General features: G+C 36.7%; 1 protein-coding gene across 4 annotated transcripts in view; it reads right to left on the reverse strand.

Annotated features, from left to right (window-relative positions):
- GRIA2 (glutamate ionotropic receptor AMPA type subunit 2) overlaps positions 1-15,236 on the reverse strand; it is a 94,265-nt gene that overhangs the window by 38,244 nt on the left and 40,785 nt on the right. For all 4 annotated transcript variants that reach the window (XM_086611299.1, XM_086611301.1, XM_086611300.1 and 1 more), the window contains exons 3-5: positions 10,306-10,545; positions 6,051-6,247; positions 1,720-1,773 (exon numbers count right to left, since the gene is read on the reverse strand). In XM_086611299.1, the coding sequence (XP_086467425.1) occupies positions 1,720-1,773; positions 6,051-6,247; positions 10,306-10,545 (491 nt within the window). The remainder of the gene's footprint in view (positions 1-1,719; positions 1,774-6,050; positions 6,248-10,305; positions 10,546-15,236) is intronic.

The raw sequence follows: 15,236 nt of genomic DNA on the forward strand, positions 1-15,236 counted from the left end.
TGATACTCAGCAGTGATGTGTTGCTGCATGCTAATATAGACACTTCTACAGGGATCATGAAACTTTCTTCAATATTACTGTGAGCTTAATGTTTAAACAGGAACATCATTAGTATACTTTGACCCCTTCTCCATCTATCAGTATGTTTTGTTCTGAAAATAGATCAATTTCTTGATCAGACTGGAGGAGAACACTATTACAGTCAAGAAAAGAAGAAAGAAGGTAGATACATTGAAGAAGACGGGATATGATCAAGTAGTAGAGAAGTTTTCTTTCTGACAGACAAAAACACAGTTTTAAAATCGTTACCATATATATTTGATGTGATACTATACAAAGATCAACAATATTTGCATTTAAACTGTATAAATCTGTAGGAACGAAACATGATACCAAACAGCTTTAAAATACAAGACTTGATAAGTTTTAGATTGTAGGAGCTTACTGTTACAAACTTAAAGTACGTTTAAGCAATGGCTAAAATAGTAACCAGTTAACATAATGAAAAACACTAGACAATTTTTCTAAAATGTTTATTTCCCTTAAGACTCGAAATACTATTTATACAACATTTGCAATGCAAAATACAAACATCTATAAGTTAGGGAATTTTTCAAGCTTTGTAAGACTTTTATGCTTGCTTTGTGAGTATCAGTACCTTAACTTCTTTGTCCTAAAAAACAGTTAATAAATATAAAAATGAAACCCCACTGTTCTGCTTTTAAAGAGGTCTTTAGAGCTAAGGCTTCTTCATATCTGCCTAGGTGATTCTTCAGAATACTCCCCTCCTGGAGGGGAGAAGTGTTTTCATCAAAGGCTAGGAAGAGACAGGGGTTAGACACACTATGGTGGTTCTGTTTTCTCAGGCCCCTCAAAGGACTATGGAAGACAGACTGTAAATTAGAGCACTCTGGGCCCTGCTTTAATTTATATCAAATGCTATCACAGTCCAAGAACAAATGATGAAAAAAAATTATTTAGAGGCACTCACACTATGCAAGCCTCACAACTCTCTTCTGGAACAGAATAACTGAGATTCAAGGCTGCAGAATCTGCTTTATCTGTTACAAAAAAATTCCTTAGCTTCAGTAAATAAGTGTTGTTGAGTTTAATGTCAGTAAAATGGCCCTTCATCTTTAGACACAATTTCAAAAAAAAATTGCCTTGACAGAACTTAATGAGCTTCCTGAACTTTCCCCCCTAGGAACACTATTAGCTATACTGTCTGATCACTTATGTTCAAAAAAAGATTAATTCAAACTGATTACCAAGTCAATCTGAGGAATGAAAATGTGTAAAGCTGAGACTTAATAGTCTAGCAGAATGAAAGGTGAGAACTGTCATTTTTAAGGATTTTAGAGGTGAGAGAACAAACATCAGTTTGCTGAATGAATGTATCAGCCTACAATGCAGAAAATTATTTTTCTGATTTCTGTACCCTACTTTTCTAAAGTACATAGAAAAAAGGATGAAGGTCTACTAAAGGTGCTGAGTAACCTTCAGTCACATTGATGGGAATATCACAGGAGGCATTTAAGCCCTGAAAAGACTCAGCCAATAAAACAAATACCATTTCGATATATGCATTCATTTAGCAAGGATAAAGAAATTTAGGTTTTTTCTATTTGGTAAAATGCATTTAAAACAAAATGCTAGTTTATCTGCTTTCATAAACACTAAAATGAGTGATACAGGTATTTTAATATTATAAATGCTTACCAGATTTGCAATGATATAATGGTATCCTTTGACATGTTTACCAATTGTGATAACCTGTAAAAAAGAAGAAATACCCTCATAATGGAGAATGTTTACCTGATACATGGACTGAGACTTCAAAACCACACGATGCAGTATGATGTAAAAGCTCGTTACAAGCTTTATGATATGCAATATTGAGTTCGTTCAGTGCCTTACTTTTTATTTTACGTAATGTACCATTGAACATATTCTTTGCTGGTTGAAATTAGTCATGTTGAAGTCCAAGTCCCAAGACCTGTAAACAGAGGAGCTGAATGCTAATTACTATGCTGTATATTAAAGGCATAACCCGGGCAGGAGGGAGCGGGCAACATGCAGTAGAAGCACTGTGTCTCAGAGATTCCTGCTTAAATCCTGCTCCCTTTGTTGCAGAATTGTAATGTTCCTTTAACAAGAAAAAGTTTAAAACCCCACTGACATTAATGAAAGCATCTACACTATGAGGAAGTGTTTTAAAGTTCAAATTGTTGTTTATTGCTCTAAGGCTTCCTCATAATCTCCCTCAAAGGCAGCTGGTGGTCTCTCAGCAGTCTCCATTGGCAGGTATATAGCATGGATTTTAATCCCAAATAATCCTAATTAAGACTATGTCTGCATGGGGAAGTTTGCATTTTGAAGTAAAACACTTCTCTAGAGAAAGGATGTGGGAGGTACAGGACTCTAGAGATTTCTTCCATCTTTTGAAATGAGAACAACTTAAATCAAGAGAGGATGATACATTTATTTCCTCATTTAACATACAACTAAAATATTCAGAATAGGTATCCTGTAACTTATACCGGGCTAGTAGCGAATGACATTTCATGTAAACTTGCTTTAATGAACTTACAGGAATATATTACTAGAGTTTGAGACTGAGAGGAATCACATTACATAGGCCACAGAAGTTACTCAATTATTCTTCTTTTGAGTTTAATATATACATGATATATTAACTTAATTATTCTAAAACAGTTACTTGGTTCAGACTACTTAAAACTCATTACTTATTAAAAGGTTTAAGAACTGTGTTCAGATGTATTTCTTTGGCAGCTGCTGCTTCCAAAGAAATTTCAGTTAGACCAAAGAGATTATTAGCTCTTCTGCAAAAAATGCTTGTTTGTCATTGGCATCTGAGAAACCAACCAATAGCTGCAAGTCTTTAGATTAATTGTTAGTAACTCTGCTCTGACTGCCACTAGGTACTATTTCATTAATCTACCTTTCTAAAACATTGTCCTGTGCTACTCATCCATATAAACACTAAGGATGCTGCCAGTTAAAACTCAGAGAAGATTCAGTGGCAGCTCCAAAAGCCGTGATGGAGCAGCTGTGGACACAAAAGGTACTCACCAGTGTCCGTAGTTTAGACTAGCATCTCAAGCAGTGACAGACAAGAAATGGCAGCAATTGCATAGCTGCCCAAAGGGGGTTAGCAGGGGGAAATGAGATTCTGCAAAGGAAGCTGGGTGAGAAGAGGTAGAGGCTATATAATGAAAAACATGGTAACACTGAACTGCCAAATCAGAGACCAGAAACTAATCTTAGGAAAGCTGGGGAACTGAAATATTTTTCAACTTCAACTTACATAAAAGACTGAAATCTGGTAGAGAAACTATAACATGAAACAAAACGAAGAACAATGAAGCAACTTTGCCAACAAATCATGTGTCTACTGGAAGATCCGAGGACTACAGAGCATAACCAGGTGAACCTGAGGTTGCCACATCTTAGAAAGTCGGTGGGAAAGATCAAAGCACTACAACAGAAGTTTTGTTCAAGAATGGAAAGCAAGGAAGAAAGTAAAGAAGTTGCTGCTCTGTAGAGCAAGAATGCAAGTAATACTTCAGTATTCAAGAAAAATCTGGTCAATAGAAAGCTCGTTGCCAGTCTCTCAGTAAAAATACATAGAAAAAGAAAAGGGATACTGATACAAAGGGTCTACTTCTTGCAACCTCATGAAAATAAGGAAATTGATGAGAGTTGTTTGGGGGCAGAAATTAAAAGAATTTTTTAAATAACAGATCTGGTAGCAAAGCAAGACTTGAAGTACATATTCTGCTTTTATGAAAGAAAATCAGAACAACACACTCAAAGGATACTCACAGGCCAAGAAATCTTTTGATCAGCACAGACTTTAAGAGATGGAGAAAATTAACAGAGAAACAGTTATTTTAGATTTTATTTTAGACTACTTGAGGAATTGAAAGTGGGTTTACCTTTTTGTGTAAGGACCGGAAGTTAATAGAAACAGAGTGTAAGCATAATGGACTTAAAAGCCAAACTGAACTCCAGAAACTGCTAGGGTATCTTGCAAAGAGAATCTCAAGGCTAAACCCATATAAGACAGCTGATAGCAGTTTAAGAGATCATATTCTAGGGCATAGCAGAAAACTATCTTGAGAACAACTAATTTGGATTATATTAACTGACCTGTGTGGCTGATCCACAGTTATCTAGAATTCTTCAGTGACTTAGAAATTAAACTAGCAGAAACAAAATCTTATCCATTCGTATGCTTAAGGAGTAGCACAAGTCTGTGAGAATAAGCTGAGAAAAATCTAAGACTGACTCAAAACAAGGCAGAATCTATCAAAGTGCAATCAGGGCAAAAAATTTATCCCAGAGCTGCAATGAAAAGAAGATGATGACAAAGAAAATAATAGGTCTATTACTAAACAAAGATAGTAAAAATGAGTGGTAACTAAAGGGTAAATAGGGTTCTTGTCTTCAAAAAGTCTTAAAAGGAGGAACTGAAGAAAGTTACAGTCATTCAAACTTTCATAACAGAATAGATTATAATGAGTATTACATACTTAATTTTAAAAGAATCTGTAGGATAATAAAATGATAAACAGTCAATATTATAGTCTTGTCAAGATCAAAATATGTCAAAGCAATTTCTTTCCTTTCTCTGACATGGTAGCTAGCCTAACAGATAATGAAAAAACAGTAGAAGTAACATATCTTGAGTCAAATGAGGCTTTTGTCCCATATGACATCATTACAAGCTCCTAAGGGAACATGGACAATACCAGTCACTGTAAGGTAAGGAAACAACGGTTTGAAAGGCCATACTGAATCACCTGAAGAAGACCTATAAGTACTATTTCTTTCAAGCATTGCTGTATTCTGTACATTTCTTGACATGGATAACAAGTCAGAAAAATAGGATTAAAAAAAATTTCAGGTGATAGGAAGCTTGCAAATGTTTGGGAGAATAGGATCAAGTTCAAATTGATCTTGAAAAATACAGAAACAGTTAGTGGATATGAATTCTAAATAAAACAAATACAATGCACTCCATTTAGGACACTGCTCATTGCCTGAGCCTCTCAAGAATGTAACGACCTTCATAACAAAGATCAAAATAACAAGGCCTTCAAAAAAACCTTCAAACCAATACGTCGACACTCTGATGATATATCCCTACAGATGCTGCACAGTCTCACATGGTCAAGCTCAACCAGCAGGGAGCTATACTTATAATTTTCCACTGTGGTCTGCATGCATGAAAAGAAGAAATAAGATACAGAGACAGAAAGATCTTCCTAGACACTAGGATTGAAGAGGTGGATTTGAAAGTAATGTAATCATTTGAATCAGAGCAATGCAATGTGGTTGCAAAAAAGAAAATTTTTTTTAAAAATAGTTTTGGCAAATAATATATGCGCGGGTGGAGAGAAGACATAATCTTCTGTTCTGTTTAAAGCTCAGGAGGCCTTAACTATGGAAAACAGCATCGAATTTTGGTTAACACACTTTAAGAGGGAGAAAAACAGAAGAGAGAACCAAGGACAGTATGAATGACAAAGAGCTTAGAAATATGAACTACAAAGGGAGTTAAAAGGAAAAGAGAAGCTGTTGATTCAGACTTCCCAAGATGTAAAAGGTTCTTGGAAAAAGCATTAGAAGTAGAAAATACTTTCTAGGTGTAAGGAGAACTAAGCCCTAGACATAATATAATTATTTATAATGCACCACACATAACAGTGTATCGACTACATATAATATAGTATACTACTTAGGTTGTGAAATAGCCTTAACGAGATTTTTTTTTTTTTAAATAACCAGGATATAAACCCATACAGGATCATCCAGATAGAATTATCTTGCCTTTGAGCAGAGGGAGGGATTATAGGATTAGCATGTTCACTTTCTACCTGATATATATGTGGTCCTCAATACAAACTTATCACTTCCAAATGATGCGTAACAATCACAAAAATAGGATTAAGTGAAATGAACTCATTACACTTACTTACAGAACATAGCTAACTGCTGTCACTGAAAAACAGAGAATAGCAAACCTGATCAACAATGTCGTTGACTTTGTCGCGCTCACAGTCCAAAATCACTCGCCTTTCCTTTTTTACCTCTAGATCTTGAAACAGTGAACGGTAAGTTTCATCTTTTCTGTCATTGTTAATATTTCCTACATTGATAGCAGTCACTTGCCATTTCTTTTCAGCAGCAGAATCCAGCACAGCTTGCAGTGTTGATAAGCCTAGCGAAGCACAGGAGAAAACAGAAGATGTGACTGATAAAGGTTGAGGAATAACAAGCTTCTAGAACGTGATTCATGAGATTACTTCAGATTTCCCCATAACTTGTTTGACCTGTCACACATTGTTAGGATTCAGAAATGAAGATGTGTGTGGGCTTTATCAGTTCTTAATGCATGAAATTTCTATTTACATCGCTGCAAGGAATCAGGCTAGAACCTTGTAAGGACAACCTTTTGGTTTTGTTTCAATCTTCTTCAGAATGGTATTTTGTCAGTTTCACTGATCTATTGCTGGAATTCCACATGCTGGGAAAGAGTCTTCCAGGAGAAAAGTGATCCATTTATGGCAAGAGGATCAGCTGCTTATTATAAAATGCTATGGAACTGCTTTTGCTCTCAGTGCTTGAGTAGTACTGTATTTAAACCCTGACCTCACTGAGGTCTATGGCAAAATTCCCATTCCTGCAATGGTGCTAACAGAGTTATTTCTGTTGCCTACAATCATATCCCTGATTATGAGAAAAGATGCGCTAAGATACATTTTTCCATATAGATAAGTAGGCTTAATGCTAACACCTACAAGCAGTCTACAGAAATTTGCTTCCATTTTATCCTTCTGGCACGTTCCTGCCAGGAAGCTGTAATGTCTGTACAGCTGCAACTGCCTACAATATATTGTAAAATCAATGAAGATTTTACTTGACTGGTTTTCCTTTTCAAGGATTAAATAACAGAGTATAGAAACATGAAAATTACTGCTGGAAATTAATTTCTGCTATACAACAAATTCCATTTTAACAACTTATAGCACTACAGGAATAAGACTTCTTATGTTCAAATACCTTCCAGAGAATTCTACATAATTCTAGAGAACAATTTTAAGGACAGCAGATAGTATTCTAGAAAAAAAGAAAATTAGACTTTCTCAGAAGCCAATTGACATTTTTGCACATTAATGTCCCCTGAAACCACAGAACACCAGGAGACATTTCTTTGAGACAAATGTCTGACATGGTATGTAAAGGAAGCTTCAGGTTGTAATTCTCATGAGAAATAATAGCAGTTATGCCCATAAACATAGAAAGCAGGCACTAAAATTTAAGTTGTCTCATAATTTGTAAATACTTCATTAAACTAAGACTGGTCATTATTTAGCAATTCAGCTTTTATCAGTGAAAACGGAAACGACACACAGCACTATACAAGAGTCGTCCTCAGCACCTCAGCAAAGACAGAAACTGGTAAGCTTCCAAAAGCATAAATTTAATTATTATCTCAGACAGTTCTGGCTTTCTATGTCATCTTTAAAGAAGACTGCTATGAAGTTTTATATGTCATGCAATGAATATTTATTTTAAAATAATAGATAACTACAGTCCAAGGGTACATATAAACTATTTATAACATGTTAAAGACAAATGTGGCGAACTAGTGCTAAAAGGAAAAGATAATTAATGTAAGCAAACTGAAAGATATAGAAAATATCTTAAAACATTAAAAAGCACTAAAATAAGTCTATACCTCAAAATAATGTTTTAAATGGAAATTTAAAATAATTACAAAAAACAAACCTCAAAAAAAGCCCACTAAACTGAAACAGATAATCTGAATCATTGTTTCAGATCTCGTTTAGTAGATTTCAGGTCCTCCAATGTGTCCATATGTTTCCTCTGAGATAAACGGAATCTCAGTGAGGCATAAATTAATAAGGGCTATTAACCTTAATACTATCCATTATGAAGAGCTTCTCTATTTTATTCCTTTGATCTTCCATTTTTCCTAGGAACTCTCTTTTCTTGGCATGCTCTCTGTAAAGATGCCAAATGGCTGCCTGGATTTTGTGCTTTTTATAGGTGGCAGATTTGTCATCCCCATACAGTTCAGCTTATTCTGATAGTAATAACATCACAAAAGAATGAAAAACAAATAAAAAAAAAGCATTCACAGCAATACTTCTCTGGAAGTGGAAGTATGTGGAGAGTGATAACAGAACTGAGACTCTACAGAGGAGAAAACTCCCAACTTCAGTTGCTTTTTTTAAATTGCAGGAATACTTCTGTTTGGGAACCTCATGTGCCTGAATCTCTTTTGGTTATCACGAGGCAAACTCTTAATTCAGTGAGCTCTGAAGAGGATGACTGAACAGAGGCTGAGTAAATTAGCAATTCCTTTACAGGTAGAATTCTCCAATGATGTCACTGCTTTTTCCAAAACCCACTGTTTAGTACTGGCAACACCAAGGAGGCAAGAAGGTTAAAGGACACTTATCCACATTATATGAAAACAACAGCCATATTAAGCCAGTAATAGCTTGGACATGCATATGAATGGCTGATATGAAATTGCCCTGCACTTCAAGTCAGTCCCTATTCACAGAGGAGCTGTAAAAGTAGCAATATATGATTGTTTTGGACTTAAGTCATCAAACTAATTCCTATTAGCTTTTATAGCTTCCATGAAGAGTATGTCTCTTTACCTTTCTAATCTCACTCCTCAAGGTGGAAACATTTTAAATGAATATATAAATTTCTTAAATATACATCAATGTCACTACATTAACACTTATGCAAAAGTGTTTAGAGGAGTTGTGAAGCCTGCATATTCAGGGTTTGATGTCAGTGTTGCTGACTACACACCACATGACTCCGCAGGTTGACCTTGTGCAATCAATGGGAGCACTGAGGAGCAACGATTTACTCAACACAAAGGTAGGAGTTTCATGCCTTGGAGCTTGTTATCACTGGGGTGCCTTGCCACAATTGCAACAAACAAATAAGAAAAAAAGGCATAACCAAAGGGTGACTACAAATAACAATTTCATGCTGTTATTCCTGGCCAGATTCAGTCAGTGCAGCTCACAAGAAGAATCAGGTGTTTTTCCGTATTTCCTAAATATAAATCACACTCAGGTCACGTACTACACAGTGCTAGCTGATTGACAGAGTATTGGCAAAGCAAGTAGTTTTACATCTGTCCTTTCTAAAAAGGCACTGAATGTTTCTCATTCGAATGTGAATTTGAAAAGCATCTGGCAGAGAAACGGGCTTAGGTTTCATTGTACCACATGACATTACTGTTGGAGGCTACATATCAATATTAGTTTTTGTAACTTTAGGGCTTGCAACAGTGACAAAGAACTGTCTCTTGAGAAGGTGCCTTCATCTTCTGAACAACATAATGTATAAAATGGCATCATTATGCAGAGAATCTAATGTTACCACATTACTCAACAAACTATGGTGTGGTATAACCATCTTTAAAATCTAGTTCCCTTTTTAAAGGGAGCAGGAGAAGGTAAGAAGAGAAAAAAGTTAGCCAAGGGCTACTAGGTGAGGAGAACCTGAAAACAGAATTACAATAATGGAATTCCAGAAAGGGCAGTCAAAAAAAGCCCTGCTTCTGTATAATGCTGCTGCTTCTCAGAAAACTAATTAATATACCACAATTTGCAAGTAATTTTTCTCAGTTCATAAACTTACACTATTATTACTATAGCCATAAAAGGGCATAGGACTTGAGAAGGCTGTACCGTGGAGTAAACTGCTCACAAGCAGTGGATTTGGTTTTATCAACAACAACAACAACAACAAAAATCTAAGTTCAGCAGAGGAGAGGAACTCAAATATTTATCAAAAGCAATCTCCAAAGAAGCAGGAACTGCATCCAAGATTCTTGATTGCTTGGTGCCCAAATATCGATTTTGCATGTGTGGAGTAAATCTGTGGTAGGAGATTGCCCTTCATGCTCAAATAAGTTTTTTTCTCCTTAGATGATTCTTTAAAAAAAGGAAAAACTTTTCATAGGAAATGTTTTACATGTGATTAATCTCACATTGCTTATCAGCGCATACTTGCAATTCTATTAATATATACTGTAATAATTTCATTCTCGTTTAAACAATTTTGTTTCTATCCCAAAAGCTCATTTCTAAGTTTAAGCTTACATGTACACTTGCTGCAGGTAAATATTCCTATCCTCATTTACTCTTCTACTACTTATTCAGCATTTCAGTGCGATACATCTAGCAAACTGCATACAGATCAAGTACCGCATCTTACCTCTGTCGCTGTCATACAAATATGCAAACTTGGTCCACTGATAATATTCAATCAAGCTAAGAAGAGCTCCCTTGAGGTCAGGTCTCATCTGAATGACAAAGGGATGCGTTCCATCTGTTGGGAAGCTGGGAGTTATGAAGGAGACATGAAGAGTCCCACAGAACGATGTTATGGTATTTACAGACTTCTTGTCATAGAATCCAAAAATAGCAAAGACTCCTCTTGAAAACTGGGAGCAGACTAGGAAAGAGAAACAAAAACAATAAGGTGGGAGAATTTTTTCAAAAAATGTATTGAAAACGCTATCATGTATATCTTTATGAGAAATGATGAAATCGTTTGATCACATAAATAACAGGAGAAAACTGTAATACTTTGCTATGGAGAAGATTATTATTTGTTAATATTATTAATCAGTAATATAAAGCTTCTGGTAGAAAAAACAAAAATTAAAAAATCAGAGATATCTCACATTCCCAGACAATTAATTTAGAAATAAAACTCAGCAAGTTATTCTTAAATTCAATTTATACTCTAAAGAATAGTGACGTAAACATCAATAGCAGCTGTAATTTATAAAACAAGTCATTATGACCACACATAGTATTATGGAAATAGATAACTTTTTGTCATGCTAAAAATAAATCGGCTCTGAGGTCAAGACTCACTGAGCTTTTTGCAAAATACTTTAAATAACTTTCCATTTGGGGAAATATAAAGCCAAAACTGGAAGCAAATCTATTAACAGCAGAAAAGTAAGAAGTTGATTTGCTTTTAAACTCTTCCATTTCAAGGCGTTATTTTAATTCCTGCTTTGTAAGACTCAGCAAAAACTCGTCCTTCCGGATGACACTTGCGGTCACGCTGCAGAAAGAATAACCTCATAGGTGTAAATAATATGCTGATTATTCACTTTTTAGCACTAGAGACAATTCCAGCCAATTGGTGTATGCTACTGACCACTGCAGCCTGTTTAAAAGACCTAGTTCTAGGTTATTCTGTTCTTTGACACTGCAGGCTATACTAGTGCCTAAGTTCTAAAACCAGGGCACAGTTAAGAAATGTTCATCTCTGATTAATTCTCATTTATCACCTACACATTCTTTTGTTTGCACACAGTCACCTTGATCAAAAGACATCCTTCTAGAGAAAACATCTAGTCAGCCTAACTACAACCCCTGCTGCACCTGACCTGCTTACAGATATAAATCACAGTGTAATGGAAGCTAATTTTTCCCAGCTATTTAGTACACTAATCCTTGAATATAATTCACATAAGGGCAAGAATACATTGACTTATTTTTCGAATTTCTCAGATTTGAATTAATGTTCATACATTTTCTCTTTTGAAGACTTATTGCACCTTAATTTTAAAAAAAAAAATAAAATATCTTTATGTCTGACATTATTCATTGCTATTCTCTTTTCATAATTTTTCCTATCTATCTTTGTTACCAGAGTCATCTCCCATACCCTAATTATTTCTATACTCCAATTAAAAACACCTAAACAGTATGGGTGAAATTCTGAGTCTCCCAGTTTCCATACTTATTACCTATTAACTTCAATTAGGTCAGAATTTCACCTCAGGTGAGAGAACACAAGTGATTAAAAAACTTGATGAGTAATAACCATTTGCAAAAGGATCCTGCAGACTTTTCAGGGCTAGGTCAGATGGTCAGACCATTTCAAGATGGTCAGACCACTTCTGTTCCAATGTAAAGTTCCAATATTTATCTCAAGTGTATTATAGGTATAACACTGCTCATGTTGAACAAAGGTTTCTGAAAAAGGCTGTGAATTTTCTGAATAGCTTTTCTGTTTAAGTTACTGGAACTCCTTGTTCTACTCCAAATCACTGTGCTCTCACTGAGACAAAACCAGCTAACTACCTCCCCACACACTCATGAACAATTGTTTCCCATCTGCAGTGAAGGCTAAATACTTTCTGAACTTGCTATAATAAAGGTGTTAATGTCTCATAATCCACCTTTAAAATGCATATTAAAATAAAGCACCAGTTTATATTTGGATCCCTGAGTGAGAATTCCACAGAAGACTGCTAGTGGCAAACTACTGTGATCTTCTGTAATAAAACATTTTAATGCTGCATGTAAGGTGACAGAGACAACAACAGTGTCATCCTAGGATCACTGAATAATAAAAAAGTTTTATGTCAGTATTGCTGATTCTTAGGATGCTATCACATCTCCTGTCACACTTATTGCTTTTCTTCAAACCCCAGTCAATGGTTTCAGGCATAGATGAAATGATGCTGCCAACGACAGCCAACAACTAGAGCCAGCTGCCTGCACCAGAAAATTTGAAAACCATAGGTGGTGCCTTCTCAGAAGCACCACTGACACCCCTAGTAGAGACAAGCCTGGCTCTTTGGAGCACTGTACTCCAGCCTCTGTTTCAGTTCCTTTCCTCTCCTTCCCGACACAGGAGAGATCTGGACCTGCCTGGCCTCAGCTAAACATTTTTAGGGTAATGAAGTTCAATACGCCTGTGCTGTTGCAAAGTTCTAGTTAAGGCTCTGTCCTGGCTCCTGAACCCATGTAACTAAATAGATCTCAACTTCCATTCAAAAAACCCCGAAACACTACACTTGGGAAAAAAACAGAACACTCAACAACAACAACAAAAAAACACCCCAAAAATGATCACGATTATTTGTGATGGCAAATAAAAAGAGTCCAGACTACTTATGCTAGGCTTCAAACACGAACTGTGGGCATGTACTGGGTCTGGCTGGGATGGCATTCGATTTCCACATAGCAACCCATATGGTGCCGTATTCTGGATTTGTGGCCAAAACGGTATTGTTAACACACCAGTATTTTAGGTATTGCTGAGCAGTGCTTGCACAGTGTTGAGGCTTTCTCTTTTTCCCCTCTTCCCATCCCAGTGATCAGGCTGGGGGTAGCAAGAAGTTGGGAAGGGACACAGGCAGGCCAGGCCCAAACTAGTCAAAGAGGTAATTCCATGCCATGTAACGTCATGCTTGGCCATTAAACTGGGGTAGAGGTGGAAGAGGGTGGGGGGCTGTGCTTGGAGACTGGCTGGGCATCAGTCTGTTGCAGGAGGGGTGATTGACTGCCATTGAATCGGTTGGGTGGGTTTCTCTCTCCTCTCTTTCCTTCACTTATTAAACTGTCTTTATCTTGACCCACAAGTTTTCTCACTTTTGCTCTTCCTATTCCCTTCTCTGTCCGCTGGGTACAGAGCTGCGCGGGTGCTGGGCTGCTGGCCGGGATGAACTCACCTCAGGGCAAAAGGTGTTATTCCACCTTCCACCCACAGGACAGATCCGTTAACACCGCTGGCTTGCACCCAAAGGTGGGAAGGAGTTCGGTACCCCTTCAGCAGCACAAACGTGCAACCAGTCTACTCTTCAGAAGACGACAGCTGTTCTCTCACAGTGAACACCATCCCTCACACGGCACAAACTCATACTACCTCTCTTCACTGCTTACTGCCTATTGACCAAATACAATTCTCTGGGATTAACAGAGTAAACAGCTCTCCATCCCATAATCTTTACACCTGGTAAATCATCCGTCCTTATGCATTTGTGTCGTCTTCTGGGGAAGATGGGTAAAAGCGGAATTTTATCTCCTTTCCTGCATGAAGCGAGAGCCAAGTACAAAGCACCACCGTCAGCTGGGTAACTCAAGCCACTGCAGTTCTAGCTACAGAGAGGAGCTGCAGCTTAAAAGCTGAATACCACACAAGCGTATACTCAATCCTGACAAAATACTAAGACAGAAGTAAAAACATTTTATTTTTTAAAATCATTAAGAAACCTGCCACACAGATATAAACTCTTACTGAATTCAACCAGAATCCCCTGGACATGAGATCAAAACTCTTTCTAACGCAAATCTTGAAATTAAGGACATGACACACCTCAGTAAATATCAAGCCATGTGGGTCAGCTAGAAAATCAGGATCAACTTTAATCCAGGTAAAACTACGTTTTCATCAGCAGTGATCAGTATCATGGTTGTACACTGAAGAACTTCAGTGCTGTGCATTTGAGTGTAAAATTCCTCTAAAGATAAGTGGGAGGGCACCTATGCCATGTAATAAAAACTCGCTAAAAATAAGCGTTTAGACTTTGTCTAGAGACAAATGCTTGCAATTGTTCTGGGGAATTTGGTGTCTCAGGAGCAGGAGGGAAAAGAAGGGATGGTATTTCCAAATATAAAATGGTGATCCAGTGGATAACGCAGAAAGTGGTAATTGTTTTTGGCAGGATTCCCACCTTAGACTAAGTCTACAGTCATGTTGTTATTGCTGGGAGACATAGTTTTATAATGGTGAATCACAAGCTCTTCACAGTTATTAGATTAAAAAAATCAGGATGATTAGGACTCATAAGCCTTTGAAACATGAAAGATCTATTTTATTAAGGACATTAGAAGCAACTGCCAGGATTCATTTCTTTCAAACTCTTCTATATTAATTCATTTTCTTTGGGTTTATGTTGTCCTTTCTAGAAATAGTCAATTGCCTACTTAGAAAAAAAGAGGGCAAGCATATAGTAAGCTCATTTGGTGATCACTTTTCTGGAGAGACTCATCAAGAATGGTAAATAACAGGGATTTCCCAGAATCAGAGTAAATAATGAAAGGTATCTGAGAAACATCAGTTCCCAGAAGGTTTTGTTACAGTTAAGAATTATGTATTTTATATTTGACTTCTCCTTGTTCTTCTACTAAAATAGCCAGGCAAAACTTAGTTTGCCCTTGTTTTACAGAACACTGAAAATGTGTCCTAGTCTTTTCTTCCAAAATCTAGGGCCCAGATTTGTTCAACAAGAAACTAAGCTTAAGCCTGCAATGAGAAACAGGTGCCTTGTCCAAGGAGGGCCAAAACTACTTGCTCAATTATTAACTCTTCCATTGTTGACTACATCTGTTTCT

The sequence above is a fragment of the Tauraco erythrolophus genome, chromosome 5 (genome assembly GCF_009769465.1).
Source record: "Tauraco erythrolophus isolate bTauEry1 chromosome 5, bTauEry1.pri, whole genome shotgun sequence".
Taxonomy (NCBI): Eukaryota; Metazoa; Chordata; class Aves; order Musophagiformes; family Musophagidae; genus Tauraco; species Tauraco erythrolophus.